General features: G+C 34.8%; 1 protein-coding gene across 2 annotated transcripts; it reads left to right on the plus strand.

Moving 5' to 3' along the window:
- The first annotated feature begins 137 nt into the window (after positions 1-137).
- AP5M1 (adaptor related protein complex 5 subunit mu 1) lies at positions 138-20,095 on the plus strand. 2 transcript variants are annotated; one of them, XM_004738839.3, is made up of 9 exons: positions 138-268; positions 450-577; positions 5,499-6,144; positions 10,469-10,696; positions 12,258-12,397; positions 13,257-13,342; positions 13,428-13,546; positions 16,399-16,495; positions 19,387-20,095. In XM_004738839.3, exons 2-9 carry the CDS (start codon positions 504-506, stop codon positions 19,467-19,469), a joined length of 1,473 nt encoding a protein of 490 aa, XP_004738896.1. In that variant the 5' UTR covers positions 138-268; positions 450-503; the 3' UTR covers positions 19,470-20,095. The 2 variants fall into 2 exon arrangements, with proteins under 2 accessions (XP_004738896.1, XP_044925806.1); XM_045069871.1 differs by lacking the exons at positions 138-268; positions 16,399-16,495 and having other exon boundaries at positions 308-577.

Raw genomic sequence — 20,095 nt, forward strand, 5'->3', positions numbered from 1 at the left:
CGAAGCCGCAGACGCCTGTCAGCTGCCTCCCGGCGCCGCCCGCGCCGCTCCCATTGTCACCGCCTCGTACGCCGGAAGTGGAGCTGCGCGCGCCGGTTTGGCTGGCGGGAGGGGCCGGAGAGGGAAGCCTGCAGACGGCGAACGGCAGAGACACTCGTCGCTGGGGCGAGTGAGGAAGCATGATCCTTGCGGGCCACCGTCCCGGAAGTGGACCTTAGAGGAAGAGAGTGCTGGGGTTCCTGGGGAGGATAGATTTTCGGCATTCTAGGTGAGGATTCACAGAAGTGTTGTGGCAGGTGTTGACAGGAGGGACTCCGAGGTTTTAGTCACTTCACCAGAAGGAGCCAGCGTCTCTGCTGAGCCCAACCTGTTTGTGGTGGGGCAGAAAGTGGCCTCGGGTCTTCTGGTAGGAGCCCATCAGAAAGCCGGTCCGTGTCCTTTTTCCGTAGCGACTTTAGGGACGTGGCGACTTCAGGGATGAGCTGATGCTTTAGTGGCTTGTCATGGCCCAGCGGGCAGTGTGGCTCATAAGCCACGAGCCGGGAACTCCTCTTTGTGGCACCGTCAGATTCTCCAGGTAAATGCAGCTTGAATTCTCAGGGGTGATGGATCGGAGGGATGGATGATGTACTGTACTTTTGGGATGTGTCTTTGTCCGCGGCCTTGGTCAACTTACTTAATTTCTGTTTTATCTTTTAATTGGAAGTTTTAACACCACTACGTAATAGTATTTTGAGAATTAAGTGTGTTGATGTTTAGCACATTTAAGTATTATGAGTTTTTCAATATTACCATTACTATATCTTAAAATTAACTTCACCTGGGGCACCTGGGTGGCTCAGTTGTTAAGTGTCTGCCTTTGGCTCAAGTCATGATCCCATTGTCCTGGGATCGAGCTCCACATCAGGCTCCCTGCTCAGTGGGAAACCTGCTTCTCCATCTCCCACTCCCCTTCCTCTCCCACTCCCACTCTCTCTCTCTCTCTCGGTCAAATAGATAAATAAATCTTTAAAAAAAAAAAAAAAGATTAACTTCACCTGCTTAGGGTTGAGATGGAGATGACCAAAGGCAAGAAAAGGAAACTAACTTACTGAGCGCTAAGCATGTTTCATATTTTTCTACTTTCGTTAATAAAGATCACTCAAGGACATTTTAGCTCATTCTTCCGGAAAATCTGGGCTGATCAATAAAAGACTATTATTTTCATATTATGTTTCATTCTTAGAAACTTGCAAATGGGTTACTTTAAAGTTCCTAATTGAAGAAAATTGGAAAAGTACAAAAAATAAAATCGTATTCATTTCTTCTTAAATGGTGTAAACTGACCTGGCTCCACTTTTAGAATTTGCCACATTCTATCAAAATAGCTCTGTGATGAGAATTATACAGTAACTCATTGTAAAATGTAAGTGGCAGTTCTGTAATCTGTATCACCTTTTATTCTTAGTGGCTATTGACAGTTCTTTCTTGCCAACATATTTATTCTTCCCTGAGGAAAGCTCTGTAGGGAGGTAGCAGAGCTTTGCATTGAGACTGAGGCAGATAAAGATGAGTGTGATTTTAAAGGAAACTGGTTGGTGGTGTGGGTATGAAAGATTACCTCTTCACAACCCAAACATTCTTTTTGTTTGTTTGTTTGTTTTTTGTTACTGAGGGTATCAGAATTAAAGTTTACCATTTTCTCCTGAATACCTGGCTTGCTTTGTTGTTGTTGTATCTCAAGTAAGGAAGGAGTTTAATAATACTTAGTATGTTTCAGCAACCTCATTGGTTCATCCAAAGTGCTTATATTCCTTTGAGTATCTTTATTTCTGCCATTCTTCTTCTCATAGGTGACTCTTGGGTATTTTTTGCTATCCCTTTATTTGTGTTTGCCTATGCATTTTTCAAATTACACAATTAAGTGTGTTATAGACTTCATTTTCTTATATTTGCCAGACTTCTCAGCACTATTTTTTTTTAATCTTTAAAAAGATTTTATTTATTTATTTATTTGTCAGAGAGAGAGATTGAGAGAGCGCATACAAGCAGGCAGAGTGGCAGGCATACATAGGTGGAGAGAGAGCAGGCTCCCTCCCAAGCAAGAAGCCCGATGCGGGACTCGATCCCAGGACTCTGGGATCATGACCTGTCCTGAAGGCAGGGGATTAACCAATTGAGCCACCCAGGTGTCCCCTCAGCACTATTTTAAAGAAATACCCATATTACTTTGTGTTCATCCAGAGCAGCACTGTCCAATAGAATTTTCTGCAATGAAAGACATGAGAAATGTTCTAAATCTATGCCGTTAATATTGTAGCCACTAGCTACATGTAGCTATTGTGCTTTTGAAATTTGACTCTTACAACTGAGGAACTCAATTTTGTTTAATTTTAAGTTTAAATAATCACATGTGGCTAGTGGCTCCTATTTTGGACAATGCAGGTCTAGTCCATTGCTCTGTTGTACTCTATGGTTTAATCCTCCATGTTTTACCTGTACTCTTCCCCTAGTGATGATAATCCCAGGTTGCCTCCAACTCAGCCATCAGAACGGTGATGTAGTAGGCAGCCTCAAAAGGCTAATAGGACCTATCTATGCTGATTTTGACTAAATATTGCCAAGTAATTATCTCTTCAGAATACTTTCTCTAATCTACACTCTTCTCATCAGCAGTAAGCAAAAGTTCCTATATCTCCATTCATTCTTTCCTAACCTTTATTCTAGTTTTTGTCAATATTGCTCTAAAGGAGATCTTATTTTCATTTGCATTTCTCTGTGTAGCTGTGATTGTTAGCCCTTTGGATTTCCTCTTGTGTGGATTGCTTGGACATTTCCTTGTCCATTTTATCTTTGTGGGTTGCTATTAGTCTGTTTGTTTTCATGTTAATTTTCTCCTGACATTAATTTGCGTGTATTCTTCTGTATTCGTTGTATATTCTTGATACCACACCTTTGTCATTTTTAGGTACTACAGATATTTTCTCTCATTTTGTCACTTTCAACTTTATGTATCACTTGATTAAACAGAAACCACTAATTTTATTACAGTCAAAGTTATTAGTACTTTGGGAGTTTTCTTGAAGTCATTCTCTATCCTTATTTTCCAAAGATATCTTGTTAATATTATTTTCTTCTATCATTTTATCTGTCCTGTTTAGGTTGTCTTTATTCCATCTTCAGGCGTGGTATTAATAGAGGGATCCATTTTTCCCTATAGGGTGGGCCAATTTTCCTGTATGTTTAATTTATTTTTTCATTATATATATATTTTTCATTGATTTGTGGGGCTATTGAGAGGTGATTACGTTTCTCTTATAAATACTGGTCTGTTCCAGTTCTATTACTTTATTTCCTCTTCTTGGACCAGTACCATACTGTATTTATATCTATGGCTTTGTAACTTATCTTAATATCTTGCAGAGATAAGATTTTTTTTTACTGCTTATAAAAATAAGTTCCTTGAAGAACTCATTGTTGTTTTCATTTTTTTTTTTTTTTCTCATTGTACTCAGGGTATTTCAGAAGAAAAGTTCAGATATGTCTGGGTGGGCTTTTCAGCATCTCTGTGGAGGGAGCAAGTTGGGTTCAAATAATTCATCTGTCATTTTTTAATTCTGTATCATTAAAGAAATTAGTTTTGTTATTTTTCATTTTGTGGCCTCTTGGGCCTGGTGTAAGAGCTAAACATACATACTCTGGCATATTATCCACATATATGCCAAAGGTTAATGGCCATCACTTAAGAGTTTTAAAAGTCGATGGTCTGTCTGTATGCAATTACATTCCCAAAACAAAACTTGGTTTAGATTCTGATTTAGAAGTTTGCTGTCCAGATGTATGGGAATAGTGTCTTAAGTATGGCTTAGATTGTTATTGTACCCCATAATTGTAGGGCCCAAAATTTGAGTCCTATTTTAGAAAAGGTCTAGAATAAATTTGAAATGGTAGGTTGAGTTATTCAACAAAATATTTATTAGCACATACCAGGGTATTGTGTACATTCCCAGATTAACTTCTTATCTTTACATCCAACATTGAAATTCTTACACTTAAGAAGGACTTTAATTATCCTCCAGATAACCAAAGGATAAGACACTGGGCTAGAGCTTAGTCCAAAGTTCTCAACTATTATATCCAGAGACCCAGAGAAAGAAATGGCATGGCATTCAACTGCTAAGCCATTACTGGAGGGTAGCTAATTCTTTTCTTTTGTCAATCAAGAAGTACATCAGAATGTAAGTGAGTGAAGTTTACTAATATACAGATAAGTTGGATACATTCCTATTTTTCTTTTTAAAAATTATTAGTAAATATCAATATCTAATTAGGGGTATTAGTGAAAAAAAATATGTTAACCAGGTGTGTTTTGATTTTTGGTGGGAATTGCTGATGTATTCTTTAGACACCCCCTTTATTTTACAAATAAGAAAATAGACTTAGGGAAGTTAGGTGACTTACATAGAAGTTAATAGCCTATAACTAACTTTGTTCTGGACATGAGAGTAGAGCAAAAAGGAATAGGAAAAAATACATCTTTTTTTTTAAACTAAGAAAATGTGATGTAACATTTTATAAATGAAGCATCTTCTAGTCTTTTTCCCCAAAAAAGGATAAATTAGTAACTTACTGTTCGGTCTAAGATGTGCAAACCATAAAAGATTATTCAGATTTTATTTTTATTACCTCTTTCAGGGCCATAGAGATAAACATTTTTATTGCTAAAATATTCTTACATTTTAAGGAGTTGGCAAGAAGACCTAGGATATTTGTTATTCACTATTAATTGAGTAGAATAGAACATTCCTTTTACATTTGCATCATCTCAATTAATGAATCCGAAATTACGGCAGATTAAATTGAACCACTTCTTTTGATTCTCCTCTACTAAGATGGAATCAGGGGGTGGGGAGGGAGTTCTTAGAGATGCTTGAAAAGTCCAAGTATACATTCCTGGCCTACCAAGCAGGAATCTGAGTGGCCAAGAAACTGGAATTTTGAATTAGAACCATGTGTTCTACCTATTTATTTGTTTGTTTGTTTTTTTAGATTCTTTAAAATTTATTTATCACAGAGATAGCGAGAGAGGGAACACAAGCACAGGGGAGCAGGAGAGGAAGAAGCAGGCTCCCCACTGAGCAAGGGATCCCAGAACGCTGGGATCATGACCTGAGCCAAAGGCAGACACCTAACAACTGAGACACTCAGCTACCCTGTGTGCTCTACCTATTTAAAAAATTAACTAAATTAGGCTATTTTCAGTAATAAATAATGACATTATAATTTCATATAATATACCAAGTATACAACAGTTAGTTACTTCAGTAGAAAATTTAATATGTGATAAAGTTTTTTGGTTGTGGTTTTTATGGGTATATGTGTTTGTTACTGTGTGTTTTGTTGTTATTACTCTTAGCCTTGTATTTTGGGTTTATTTTTATTTGGGGGCTTTGGGGGGTTTTTCTGTTTTTATTTTCCTTGGAAGAACCATTTATAATATTTTTGTTTCCATAATTCAGACGGTATCCAACTGTTGAAAAACGAGCCAGAGTCTTCAATGGAACAAGTTATGTGCCTATTCCTGAAGATGGTCCCTTTCTTAAAGCACTGCTTTTTGAACTTAGATTATTGGATGATAATAAGGACTTCGTAGAAAGTCGTGATAGCTGTTCACACATCAATAAAACATCTGTCTATGGACTCGTAATAGGAGGTGGAGAACTCTGGCCAGTTGTTGCTTTTCTGAAGAATAACATGATATATGCTTGTGTTCCACTAGTTGAACAAACTTTATCCCCTCATCCACCATTAATTAGCATTAGTGGAATTTCACAAAGCTTTGAACTTCTTTTTGGGATACAGGATTTTCTTTTCTTGGGTCAAAAAAATGACACTGAGTTAAATACAAAATTGAACCAACTGCCTGATTTGTTTCTACAAGCTTGTCCATTTGGAACTTTGTTAGACGCCAACTTACAGAATTCATTGGACAGTATTAATTTTGCTTCTGTGCCACATCCACAAAAACAGCCAGCCTGGAGAGTTGGAACATACAAAGGAAAACCACAAGTTTCTATTTCTATCACTGAAAAGGTAAAATCCATGCAATATGATAAACAGGATATAGCAGATACATGGCAAGTTGTTGGAGCTGTCACTTGCAAGGTGAGATTTTCTCTGACACTTGTTTTATCATACCATTCAACACCAGTGAAGAAAAGTAAAATTTTCTAACTTTATTTTACATTGTTATATGACATTATTGATTTTTATCATAAATAGCAATCATTAAATATGTGAAATTTTGGAATATTACCTTTTTGCATTCATTATGAATTGAATTTCTTTTAAGATTTTTATTTATTTGAGAGAGAGAGAGTGCACAAACCAGAGGGAGAGGGAGAAGCAGACTCCCCACTGAGCAGGAAGCCTGATGTGGGCCTGCATCTCAAGACCCCAGGACCATGACCTGAGCCAAAGACAGATGCCCAACCGAGTCCCTTCTTATGATTTACATTAGCTATATATGGCTGCATACTGAATTGTCCCATTATCCCCACAATAAACATTTATTATCCTCATAGGAACATCTAGTGTAGAGTCTACCATGAGATCACAGTCAAGATTGCAGCTGGAGCTATAGTCACCTGCGGGTTTGATTGGGGCTGGAAAATCTACTTGCAAGGTGGCTCACTCACATGGGTAGCAAGTTGGTGCTGGTTGTTGGTGGGAGGAGTCCGTTCTTTTCCATATGGACTTCTCAATAGAAGAATATATTAAAGAATATATTTAAGAACATCCTCACAACTTGGTGACTGGCTTCCTATAGATCAAATGATGAAAGAGAAAGAAAGAGAAGGCACATAATAGAAGCTGTTCTTTTTATTACCTCAGCTAAGGTCAGATGGTACCACTTTCACCACTTTTTGTTCCAAAGAATCAGGTCACTAAGTCCACTCCACATTCAAGGGGACTAGAATTAGGCTTCACCTTTTGAAAAGAGTAATGTCAAAAGAATTTGTGAAAATATTTTAAAACTATCATACCTATTTTCCATTTTTTCCAAAAGGATGAAATTGACAAATCTTTGTTTTAATATCTAAAACCATTTTGAAGGGCTCTTATATTATTTAAACATATTTATAGGTTAATATAGGGTTCTCTGGTTTCAGGATAGAAAAATAGGAAATGACAATAGGAGTAACAATATAATTAGTAGTGAAGAGTGCCATTTTGAATAATAATTGAAAATTAAACCTCTCTATAATTTCTACTATATAGCAATAATATTCTTAAATGTTTTTCTTTTTCTGATATCCTTTATTCTCTGCACTTAGGAAAATATACTTTTTTAAAAAGATTTCATTTATTTATTTGATACAGAGGGAGTACAAGGTGGGGGAGCAGCAGGAGAGGGAGAGGGAAGAAGCAGGATCCCGCTGAGCAAGTGGGGCTCCATCCCAAGATCCTGGGATCATGACCTGAACCAAAGGCAGTCACTTAACTGACTGAGCCACCCAGGTGCCCCTGAATATAAACTTTTTAATCAAGCTTAATGTAGAGGGACTATGTACAAATGCTATAGGTAAAAGTAGATTTCAAGAACAGAAAATAGAACAGTCCTGGCAGACAAATTGGATCTTTTCCTCTTTAACCTTAAAGTAACACAAGAGTTTATGTGTCTGTTTTAAACTCACTTCTATCATGATCAAAAATACATTCCAGTTATTAATGTATTAAAAATAACTATTATGAATGATGGGGCACCTGGGTGGCTCAGTCAGTTAAGTGTTCAACTCTTAATTTTGTGCCAGGTCATGATCTTAGGATTGTGAAATTGAGGCCCATGTCAGGCTCTGCACCAGGCATGGAGCCTGCTTAAGATTCTCTCTCCCCCTCATCTGTCCTCCCCCCAATAAAAAATAAGAATTATTATAAATGGCTCTATGTCATGGCTTATGTCATTCATAAAACTTGAAATAGCTGAATTCTTCTTTCTTGTAAGTCATGAAATAAAAGGAAAATTCACCATTTTTGTTTTTTCATTTTGTGGCAATGAATAGGGAATATATTATATATAATTTGCTATTAACTGGTATTAAATATGTCAGCTCATTGATAGGCTGACCCTAGTTTATTGCTAAGAATTTTGGATTAGTTTCTATATAAATCATCATGATGGAGAACTTTCTTCTTTAAAAAACTTTCTTCTAAAAATAAAAAGAATGGGGGTATGCCATCATCCATGCACTAAATGTTTCTTAAGGCGTTTATGTAAATAGTACATCTGTTAGCCAAACATTTTCTAAAAAATTCTTCAGGAGCTTAGTATTTAAAGTTTTATTATGAGCCCTAGTATAAATGGAAATAATTATCTTCATTTAATCTTAGTCCTAGTAGAAAACCTGGTGAACCAAAAGCCACTGGACTGAAGTTCTAGTCCTCACTCCACCACTAATTCTTTGATGTCCTTGGAAGAGTCATAATATTTACAGTCTTTTCTCATTTTTAAAATCCGTTAATTTCCTAGGTCCCTTCTGTTTTTGTAATACCTAGTTAAAATTGAGATTTACATATGCCAAATTGGTTTAAATGGTAGTACCCACATTTCTCAAGAATGACGGTCCTCATTCTATAGTAAATGACTGATGATCTGTATTTTAAATGACTAGCCAGCAGATAAACCATTGGTGGTTTCTGTAATGGCTGTAATTTTCCAAACCCTCTAAGAATATTAGACTGATTTAATAAGTATAAAATGAATATTTAAATATTGTAATAATACTTACTATTGATATTTGCTCACTTTATTATCTCCATAAATACCTGTCAAAAAACAGAACTTTTTTTTTGTTCTTTCTAGTTCACATATAGAGTGAAGTAGCAGATGGTTTAAAACTCAAAACACTAAAATATTTTTAAGGTTTGTGGTAAGGTGTATTGGACATCTTTATTTTCAAATGTGATAGACATTTTGTAACTGTTACCAAAAAATCTTTATGAGGTACTAATACCTGGTACTGTTCATAATGCCTGCTGGCTAAGTGTTTACACTGTATAGCAGATATATTCTTGAATTCACACATATGTCAAGTGATAGATAAAACATGAGCAAAACATGTCACATTAGGAAAACAGAGGTAGGGTCCACAATTAGAAAAAGATGCCCATTCAGTAAACATTTTTTTGAATGTCTCTTGTACATAACAATGTGCTAGGCACTAGAAATACAAAGAAAAATATAAGTTCTTGCTTTCAAAGAACTTAAAGTTTCAAGAGGGAAACAAACAGGACACCGACAAATACCTGTAGAGGGTGGGCAGTTACTACATGATGTGGACTGTGTATGTGATAGTAGAACTAGCTGCTTGCATTTGGAGCTAAACATTATACCTGCTAAGTTCTATTAACTCTTAAAATATTTGTTTTGATCTACCAAACAAAACATATCAATAAACTTTTTATGGCCCTTTTGACTAGTTTCAATTGGATGCTTTTAATAGAGGTTCATGGTTAATTACCATGTAATTACACAATGTATGTAATTACACAATGATACACAAGTAAGGTGTATCATTCTGGTTGGGTCAGAAAAAGAGCCATTACAAGGTTTATGGGACTAATGATATTTAATATAGGATTTACGGCTTACTAAAAATAACAATTAATTTAAAACTTTATGAAAGTGTGAAATAATTTTGAATTTTTTGAGGCTCATATCAGGTGTAAGAGGAGTTGAGAGAATAAAAATTCTGATCTTCTAGCTGCAGCCTCCCAGAAATAATTGCTAATGACTTTAGTCTGGAGAAGCCAGAATTCACAGATAAGTCTGAGATGCCACCATGTCTATCTGTTACAGCCTCAAAGCAGAAATTCATGGAAATTTCTGAAAAGTACTGCACCTGGCCACCACATCCTTAAAGCAGGAGCAGAGAGTTCTGTGAAGCTGTCATATCCAACTTCCATAACCTTCCAAGAATATTAGCTTCCCAATTGCAGGGTAGAAAATTATTAAAGAGGTAGATGGGAGCCAAGCAATGAAAGGCTTAAAAGTAATGCAAAACTGAGGGGGAACCATTGAAAGATCTTGAGCGTGGATACAATATATTTAGAATTCTGTTTTGTTAGGGTAGCTCCAGGAGATGGATTGATTAGAGGAGAACAAATCTAGATACATTTGGAGGGCTGTGACAGGAATTGTAGGGGCCTGTACCAGTGTGTTTGCAATAGAAATGAAGAGATGTCAGTGGATTTAAAATAGTTTTTTAAGGATTTAGATACAAGCAGAGGGCTCTAGGAAGTTTCTCCTCATTCCTGTTGGTGTCTGAAAGTATAATAGAACCACTGCCTGAAAACAGAAAGTAAGAACAATACCTTAAAAGAAAAATGAGTTAAGTTGTGGGAAGTGACTCAGATAAATTTATAAAAGCCTCACAGAGGATGCATGCCTCTAAGATCTTGGTAATATCTGTTTTTGTTTCTGTTACAGTGTGATTTAGAAGGAAACATGCCAAATGTTACCATCAGCTTGAGTCTCCCCACCAATGGGTCTCCACTTCAAGATATTCTCGTTCATCCTTGTGTGACTTCTCTTGACTCTGCCATTCTGACTTCTAGTAGCATTGATACAATGGATGATTCTGCATTTAGTGGACCTTACAAATTTCCATTCACTCCTCCTTTAGAGTCATTCAACTTATGCTACTATACTTCACAGGTAAATAACCTTGGAAATGTTGAGACTTTACTAATCTTTGTGTTTATGAATTCTGTTGTAAGCAAATTGTTCATACTTTTGGCCCACATGAGAACTTTTCATTATTTACCAGATAGTAATTGTTGAATGAAGATGAAGATTCAGGTCTTTCAATAAGATGCCTCTTCTCTCTGGTGTCTGGTGTCTCTAATAGCACTGAATGATTTTCAAAGTCATGGGATCTTTTTTTTTTTTTCAATGTTCCCTAATAAAGACTCCATGGTCCCACAGTAGATCCTGGTATAATTTAGTCATGGTTTGAATTATGAACATAAAAGTCCTGTAATCCTAGGCAATTGGCGTTATAAACGCATAATATTATTTACAGATACTGTGTGTTGAATAACTTTTGTGTCAGACATTGTCCTAGGCACTTTACATGTGATTTCTCCAGTACTTTGAAAACCCTTAATATGGGTATTACTTGCCCCATTCTACAGATGAGGAAAGTCTCAGAGAAGTTAAATAACAACCCAAGGTCTTATAACTGAAAAGTAACAGTCTAGATTTAAACCCAGATTTTCTTCTTCTTCTTCTTCTTTTTTTAAGATCTTATTTATTTATTTGAGAGAGACACAGCGAGAGAAGGAACACAAGCGGGGGAGTGGGAGAGGGAGAAGCAGGCTTCCCACTGAGCAGGGAGCCCGATGCAGGGCTCAATCCCAGGACCCTGGGATTGTGACCTGAGCTGAAGGCAGCCACTTAGCGACTGAGCCACCCAGGTGCTCCTAAACCCAGATTTTCCACACTCTAAAACCCAACCTTTTTGTTATACTATTTGTTTTTTGTCCTGATTATGAGTCAATAGTTTGAAAAACCTACTCATGCTAGCTTACATAAAGGGAATTTATTTTGATAATGTAAGAGGCAGTCTGTGTTATTCAAGGATAAAAAGAAAATCAAAATTGAAATCACTCTGTACTCAATGTTTGTACTGTCTTTCCCATCTCTGCTATTCAGTTTTCTCTTCCAACTGGCTTTCTCTGCTTCCACATGACCTATAACTCTGAAACCTTACTCTACATAAGTAGAGTCTATTTATTACTTCAAATGTACCAGAAAGAGTGATTGGCTTACTTCAGCCTACAGACAGTGTCTCCTTCAATCAGTTACTGATAACCAATTGAGTAAGCTACTGTTAAGCTAGGAGGTGGGGGAGTCACAGATAAACATAGGGAACTATGAGCAGCAGGCACTGTGAGCAGGGCATCAGGAAACAATATGTCTAGTGCACATCTTATGTTGCATGTCATAGAGAATCTGGAGGATGGGAACCTAAATGAGCAAGCGAGGAAAACAATGTATTGCAAACCTTTGTAAGGCACCTTTCTTATCTCTGGAAACAGAGAAGGAAAAATCCTTGCCCTTAGAACAATAATGGCTCTCTCATCTATTACCAAAAAAGTGTGGAGTAATTTATACATAATAACTACATTACTGCAAGGCCTTTTTCTCAGTCATCATTGGTATTTTAAACCCATTAACCTGAGAATTATACAAAAATTTGTTTGTTTGTTTCCAGGTCCCAGTCCCACCAATTTTGGGTTTTTATCAAATGAAAGAGGAAGAAATACAAGTAAAAATAACAGTTAACTTAAAACTTCATGAAAGTGTGAAAAATAATTTTGAATTCTGTGAAGCTCATATACCTTTTTATAATAGGTAGGAATAAAACAACATGATGCCATGATTTCTGCCTTTCTTAGTACATTCCCATTGCCCTACAAAATTATTTATCTTTGTCTTTTTACCTTATTTTTAAGATCTAAAAACTTTATTTTACTCAAATGAATGCTGATTCTGAACCAAAATTCAGTCATAAAAGTAATCTGTTACCTTTAAACGTATCTTTATTTTTCTAGTTAAACTTACTAGTAAATACGGGAGGGAATATGATATAATGATGAGTAACAGACCTGTACCTGAAACCAGTAATACATTATATGTTAATTAATTGAATTTAAATTTTATAAATGTTAGTAAATACATAAACTTACTAGTAAATACAAATTTAAGCCAATGTAGCTTCTTCAGGGATTATTTCACTGCTGGCTTTATATCTAGCAATTTCTAGGTACTATTTACATATAAGACAAAGCCAACTATCAGCTTCCTGGTGAATTAAGCCAAAGATAACAAGATTTTTTTCCTCTATAGTTCTGCTTTTAAATTTGTTCTACAGCATAGGATGTTCTTTTCATAGGATGCCTAAAGATAGAGTAAAATAATAGTTTTAACATTATGTCAATCCATATGACTGTTAGGGCTGTATTAAGACATTCTATATAATTTTATAGTTGTCTTTAGAATTAATAATGTCTATCATCACCAAAAACTTTTATTGTTTCTGTTGTTTTGTTGTGATTTTTGTTATTTATTCTACTTTATTCTGCAAACTTGAATATAAATCTGCTTTTATTTTGTCCTTCTATTAAGTAATACTAGCTACATTTAACTTAGATCTCTTAAAACTCTTTTATGATCATTTTTTCTTTCTGTTGTGTCCTTTTCTTTTTTAAAGAGGTCCAATCACACATGTGGAATGCAAAGTTAGTTTTGGCCAACTTGAAGTATTTCGAGAGAAAAGCTTATTGGTCTGGATTATTGGTGAGCTTTTATTAATTTTTTTTCATCCATCTGTTGTAGAATCTACTTACTTTAGAATAGTTAACTGGTACATTTGTGTTTTTAGGACAGAAGTTCCCCAAATCAATGGAAATTAGTCTTTCTGGAACTGTAACTTTTGGAGCCAAGAGTCAGGAGAAGCAGCCATTTGATGAGATTTGCATTGGAGGTACAGCATATTTAAAGGTAAATACATTTATGTGGCTCACTACAGTAGAAACCCTTCCCTTGTTTTTAAATTGCATATATCTAACTGATTTTTATTGTTTTCTAGCTATTTTTTGTGGGGGAACTTCTTGTCTGTGCTAAGTCTTTTTTCAGATTTTTGTAAGATTTCCTTTTGTTTAGTATTAGTCACTTTCTACTTCACTTAATACTTAAAAAATTTTTAAGGTGAAACAGTTAAGTATAACCTTAACACATCGCAGTAATGAAGTTGTTTCCCAGCCCTTAGTTATCACATTCAAGATTCGTATGTAAAAAATATAAGATGTAGCCCTTGCCCTCCAGAAATTTTCCCCTGATGCATGTCAGTAATTGATCAGTGCTAACTGCTTTTGGTATTTGAAGGAAACTGAGCATTTCTGTCCAAAGTGGTCAAGGAAAGCTTTGCAATAGAGATGGAGTTTAAGCAAAACTCTGAGGCCCATATAAGCATGAAAATGAAACTTTGATGATTGACCAACATTTATATAGGTAAATAAGTGACTTAATCAAAGGAATGAAGGATGACAAGGCACACCTAGGATCCAGTGCTAGAAATAGTAGTAACACATCAATTTAAATAAGTATTTAGGTCTAGACTGTAGCTTTGGAAGGTCTGCATTCCGACTTTTATTCCTTTGTTAGAAAATGTTTATAGTTTTTTGAGTATGGGAGTGGTCTTTCAGAAAACAATACTTTATGAAGATCAATCTGGAATGGATGTGAGAAGGAAGGTGAGTAGGAAAAAAAAATAGTAAAACTTGTTTCCTGATGAAAGGTATTAAGTTAATGACTCTGAGTGTCAGAGAAAGAAAGACTGCTAGAGAAGCTATGATAAAGGTAAAGCATTGATCACTAATTAAATATAGAAACAAAAAATAGTTTTATGTCCAAGATTTAAAAACATTTAAAAAAATGTAGCTTAAGTCATACTTGAAGCTCCAAGAGGGTAGAGACCATATGAATGTCATTCATTCGTTGTTTTTGTCACCAGCATCTAGTTCATTTCCTACCACAAATATTTGATGAAGGGTGAATATACTTAGAAAAAGTACTAATATGGAGAAAGTTGGGAGGAAGTGAGCTACATATCATGTATGCTGATGATAGCTGGACACAATGTAAGTGTCCAATTAGTAGCTGAAAACCTAGAGTTCAATTTTCAGGAGGAAATTCAATAGTGTATAAGGATTTAGGGGTTACCTATGGAGAAAAAATAGTTGAGGCAGTGAAAATGAGTAAGATCCAAAAAAAAAGAAAACAAGTGGCTGATTTAGAAGACCCATTGAGAGGAATTGAAGGGGTGATCAGAAGAGTAGCAGGAAAATCTAAATAGAATGGTAGAGAAATCAGAAAGATTGAAATCTATTTGATAAAAAAAATTAGAGGAAATGGTAATGAAGTCAGAAGTATACTAGTGATATTCATTTGTTCTATCTTGGCTTCAGCTATATACACAAGCTTTGTTTCAAGGATTATTATAAAAATTCCTACTTTCAGATATTTTTTAGAAAAAATGTGGGATGTTACTACACTCTGGGTCTTGCAGAGGTAGGGATTATGACTTTTTTTTTATTAATTTTTATCACCTACTCAGTTATAATCTCATTGCAAGCATGTAATACATATTTGCGTTCACTGAATAGATTTATTTTTATAATATTTAGTTATATGGAAATCAATCTTCTTATAACTTCCAGAATCCAGAATTATATCAAACAAGCAAGCTAAAGCCCTTTATAATTAGAGATAATATGAGCTGCTATAGGAAAAAAGTTGCTTAGAAGATCGGAAAATTTATATTCTATGTATGTGGCAATCAAAAAGAGATTTGGCAATCAAAAGGAGAAAGTTTGGCAATCAAAAGGAGAAAGTTAGGAAATGGGAAAAATTTGCAGGGATGAGAGATGGAAGAAGAAATGCAGAAAAGAAAAAAAAAGAAGCAGAAAAGATTGCAAGATATTGCAAAATCAGGAGCTTCTAGCAGCAAATATGAGGACAGCAAAAGGAGACTGGAGCTCCCTCGATAAGACATAGACCTTTGATAGTTCATGTGACTATCACTATGACTTAGGCACCCCACCACTATGCCTTCAGAGAAAGTACTAACGGCCCTTTCTACAATAATAGTGTAATAACTGGTATTTATACTGATGATGCCACATTATCAATTAAATCCAGAAATATGGATTACATTTTAGAAAGTTTTCATAGGTGAGAGAAAGGATGATTTCTGAGCTTAGTTCTAGAAAAACTGAATTTCAGTTTTCTGGAACATTAAGCAGAACATCTCATTCCCTCCCAACATGAGACAGATTGTTTCAGCTTTAGTAATTGTAATCTTGTGTTTTGCTAGAAAGTGTATAATTTCTGCTTGTAAAGGAATTATGATCTGAAATAGATCACAATCATATAGCCTTAGAATATGCAGAATACCAGACACCCTAAGGGAAGAAACACCAGCTTTTGTTGTCTGTTGAGTCTGAGTTCACATGCCAGCTCTGCTGCTTACATTCTGGAATGGTAATTGCTCCCATCTCTGAACCTCAGTGCCCTCATTTGTAAAATAGGGAAGCTTTGCAACATAGATTAAAGTCCATATTAGTGAAGTATCTGGTGGGCGTTAAGCATTTCATAATGACAGCCTTACAAAGAAATGTTCCTAATGCGAAGGGGGAAAAGTGTATATGTGTATGTATGCACACATGGATACACACATTTTTATTTTGTGAACTACGTGAAGTAAATTCGAAAAATTGTGTCAAGGGAAAAAATGTGGCCATCACTTTTATCAATAATCACCTCAATTTGGTATATTTCTCTTCTTTTTCTAGCTTCACTTTAGGATCTTAGATTATACACTCACTGGTTGTTATGCAGATCAGCATTCAGTTCAAGTTTTTGCATCAGGAAAACCAAAAATAAGTACACGTAAGTTGTACAGATTCAAACTAGCTTGAGAGAATTTAAATGGTGCTATGCAATTATTACCAAAGATAAAATTAAAATGTAACAAAAAGAGATCAGAGAACAATCCCAATTTATAAAAATTCTGACCTGATCCTAGCCTGTGTAACAGTGTGTGTACTTTACATCGCCCTCTACCTTCTCTTGTTTATATAATGGTCTGGGTGAGCAAGGATTGGCATAGAGGTGGGCTTTAGTATAAAGTTGGATTTGTTTTGCTCTGGTTATAATATACTCTTTTATTCAAAAATTGTTCCCAGGGGCTTTGGTATTGGATAGACAAGAGTCTAAGTCTGGCTCAGACAATTTATTAGCTGCATAAATTTGGACAAACTAGTAAACTTCTCAAAGTTTTAGTTTCCTCATCTATAGAATGGAAATAATAGTACTGTTTATCTCGGGATTGTTACAAGATTTAGATAAAATTATATCGACCAAGTGCCTAGCATGATGCTTAGCGTGTAGCATGGTTTCAATAAATGTTAGATGTGATTATTATTTAAAATTTTATTTACTTATTTTTTTAAATTTTCATTTATTTATTTATTTATTCGTCAGAGAGAGAGAGAGAGAGTATGCACAAACAGCATAGTGGAAGGCAGAGGCAGAGAGAGAAGCAGGCTCCCTGCTGAGCAAGGAGCCCGATATGGGACTTGATCCTAGGATGCCGGGCTCATGACCTGAGCTGAAGGCAGCGGCTTAACTGACTGAGCCACCCAGGTGTCCCTATTATTTAAAATTTTAAATATTTTTAGCAAATGCTATAGTCAATGAGCATTATTTTTTTTTACAAGTAGGAGGGCAATAGAAAGAAGGTTTCCAGCCTTCAGTGAGTTCATTGGTTATAAGTAAACATATACACTGTACATGAAAACACAGGGAGATAAGAAGCAATTTATAAATGAATTCAGAATTATTTAATTCAGATCAAATACTTACAGTATCACAGAACAGAAGAGTAACTAGGATGAGGTTAAATGTTAGCTAAACATAAGCAGAACTGTTGTTTTATTTATTTAAGTAATATCTGTACCCAATATGGGGCTCACACTTATGACCCCAAGATCTTCTGAGCCCAGGGACTCCTAGATAAATATTTCTTAAACTAAGGATTAAGATCCCCAAAATAGTTAGGGTAAGACAAGACTTTGTACATGAAAGTTTCAAAAGGATTATAGAACTCAGAACTACAGAATTCTGAGCAATTGCTTTCAAATGGCAATAATAAATTCTGTGTAATCAGAATGAGTCATATTCTTTACCTCCTTAGAATTTCCCTGTTTTCTCATGCATCATTTTTTGGTTGTATTTTAAAGAAATACATATACATGGAAGAGTCTTCACAATGCATTTTTTTTTTTAAATAAAAGCATGATATAATTATATCAATTTAAACAAACCAGTGGTTTTGTCTAAATGCAAATATTTTGGATTCTATCTATGGGATACTGAAGGCAAACAGGCCAATATTTTAGATTGTCTATGGAAGATATGTTTTCTATTTAGGTAATGTCTAAAATATTTTAAGTATCTTATTTATATTAGCTAAACATATTATAGCAATTCTCAGAAAGCATAATATAGGATGGGGCTATTCAGTAATATACTGGCTTAATGTAAAATATTAGTATATCTTAATATAAATTAATATAAAATATTAATATATTGAATAAAAGAGGTTATTTTATAATGCATAATTATGACCAATCTTTTATTTCCTTCCTCTGTTAGTTTCAGAACGTGATTGCCACTGTGTAACTATATAAGACCTTTCTTTTGACATCATCTTGACAATACTATCTATTTTCAAAATATACAACTTAGTTCTGAAAATATTAATGCCAGTAATATTAATTTAAATAATAATAGCTAACATTTATTGCTTACCATGTGCCAGGCACAGCCTTGTAGCACTCTATGTGAGAATTATTATCTCCATTTTTATAGGTGAGGATGCTGATGGAACAGAGGGATTAGGGTTGTGTAGCTAATAAATGGAGGACTGGAAATCAAACCAAGCAGTCTAGCTCTACAACCTGCCCGCTAATCAGTATGCTGTGTTGCTTTTCAATGTTAACTAGGTTTTCAGACAGAAATTAAATAAATAAATAAATAAATAAGTAGTAATACATTCTACCTCTATCTTTTTCATTATGAAAAAGGACATGAAGAAGAAAGGTAGAAAAGAGAGAATTAGATATTTACTAATGTGTGTAATAAACAGAATTTATATGGGTCTAACTCCAAATGAGCATTATTAGCTCAAATTTACATATCACAAAACTTTAGTTGAAAGAGGTCGTCATTTGTCCAAAACTACAAAGCTATTAAAACAGAAAGCTTAAATTTGATCAGAACTTTAAGAAATTGTTGAGACAGCTTTTTAAAAGTATTACTAGAAAGTAGGATGTTTATTTCTGTCTCTAAAATTTGGAATGGGCGAAGAACAGCAAGATGAGACTAAGGACCATGGTAAAGAGAGGTCACAGAATTGGAAACCAATAAAAAATTTTAAATTTTTTTGTAGTTGATGTCATGGTCTATAAGAAACAGAATTTGAGGAAACCATGAGAAAAATTGATCAAAGTGGAATAAATGAGGGATATTGGAATAAATTTGGCATAAATAAGCTCAAAGATAGATTTAAATATCTAATAAACCCATATTTTTAAAGTTGTAAAAATTATAATGCCTTGATAAAGTGAAATTAAAGTGAGTATTTCAAACTGTTGCCTTTCTTAAAATAATTGTTTCCCCATTTTTAAAATATCATGACTTTGCTCTTCATTGAATTTTTGTTAAGGTAATACAGTCTTATCATTTGTTTCTTTTTTTTTTTTTTTTTTTTTTCGTAGACCGGAAACTAATTTCTTCTGACTATTATATCTGGAATTCTAAAGCTCCTGCACCAGTAACATATGGATCATTATTATTGTAATTATTTCATATTTAAATGGGATAACTTCAATTAAATCATTAGTCTTTTATATTTAATGTGTGTGCATATAACCTGTGAGAGAAAAAGAGTCATTGGTTTAATTATAAAATGCTCTTATTTAATATTTTTAGCCTGATATAGTTTAAAGAACATTTTGAAGACTAATGTTGTCAATTTTGTTACCCTTTTGATTTTACCCGAATATGATTCAAAGCATAAAATAGTAGTGATTCATGTTAGGTTTATTTTAAACTAGTGCTGGATCACCCTACCATATATACTTTCCTGCTCCTGTGGCAGGCATGGCTAATCATTCGTAGCCTTCTTTTTTCATTGTGCCTTCCTGAATATGGGCTCAGGCTCCTTCTCATTGCAGAGCTGCAAACAGCCACTCCTGATGGATTGTAGATAAAAAGATGGATGTGAAAGATAAAAAATCCCACTCTTTCAAAACCTGAGTAGTAAGCTTCTTGTACAGTGTATTGTTATGGAATACCAGAAACGACTGTAAATCTCTTGGGGAAAAAAAATAACCAGTCAACGAAAACAAATGGATATTGTTTAAATAGTAACCTATTCTTAATCAGAGCTATCTTTCTTACTAATAAAGAATCTGAATAATTATA

Source organism: Mustela putorius, unplaced genomic scaffold, assembly GCF_011764305.1.
Source record: "Mustela putorius furo isolate JIRA1106 unplaced genomic scaffold, ASM1176430v1.1 tig00000129_pilon_pilon_pilon, whole genome shotgun sequence".
Lineage (NCBI taxonomy): Eukaryota > Metazoa > Chordata > Mammalia > Carnivora > Mustelidae > Mustela > Mustela putorius.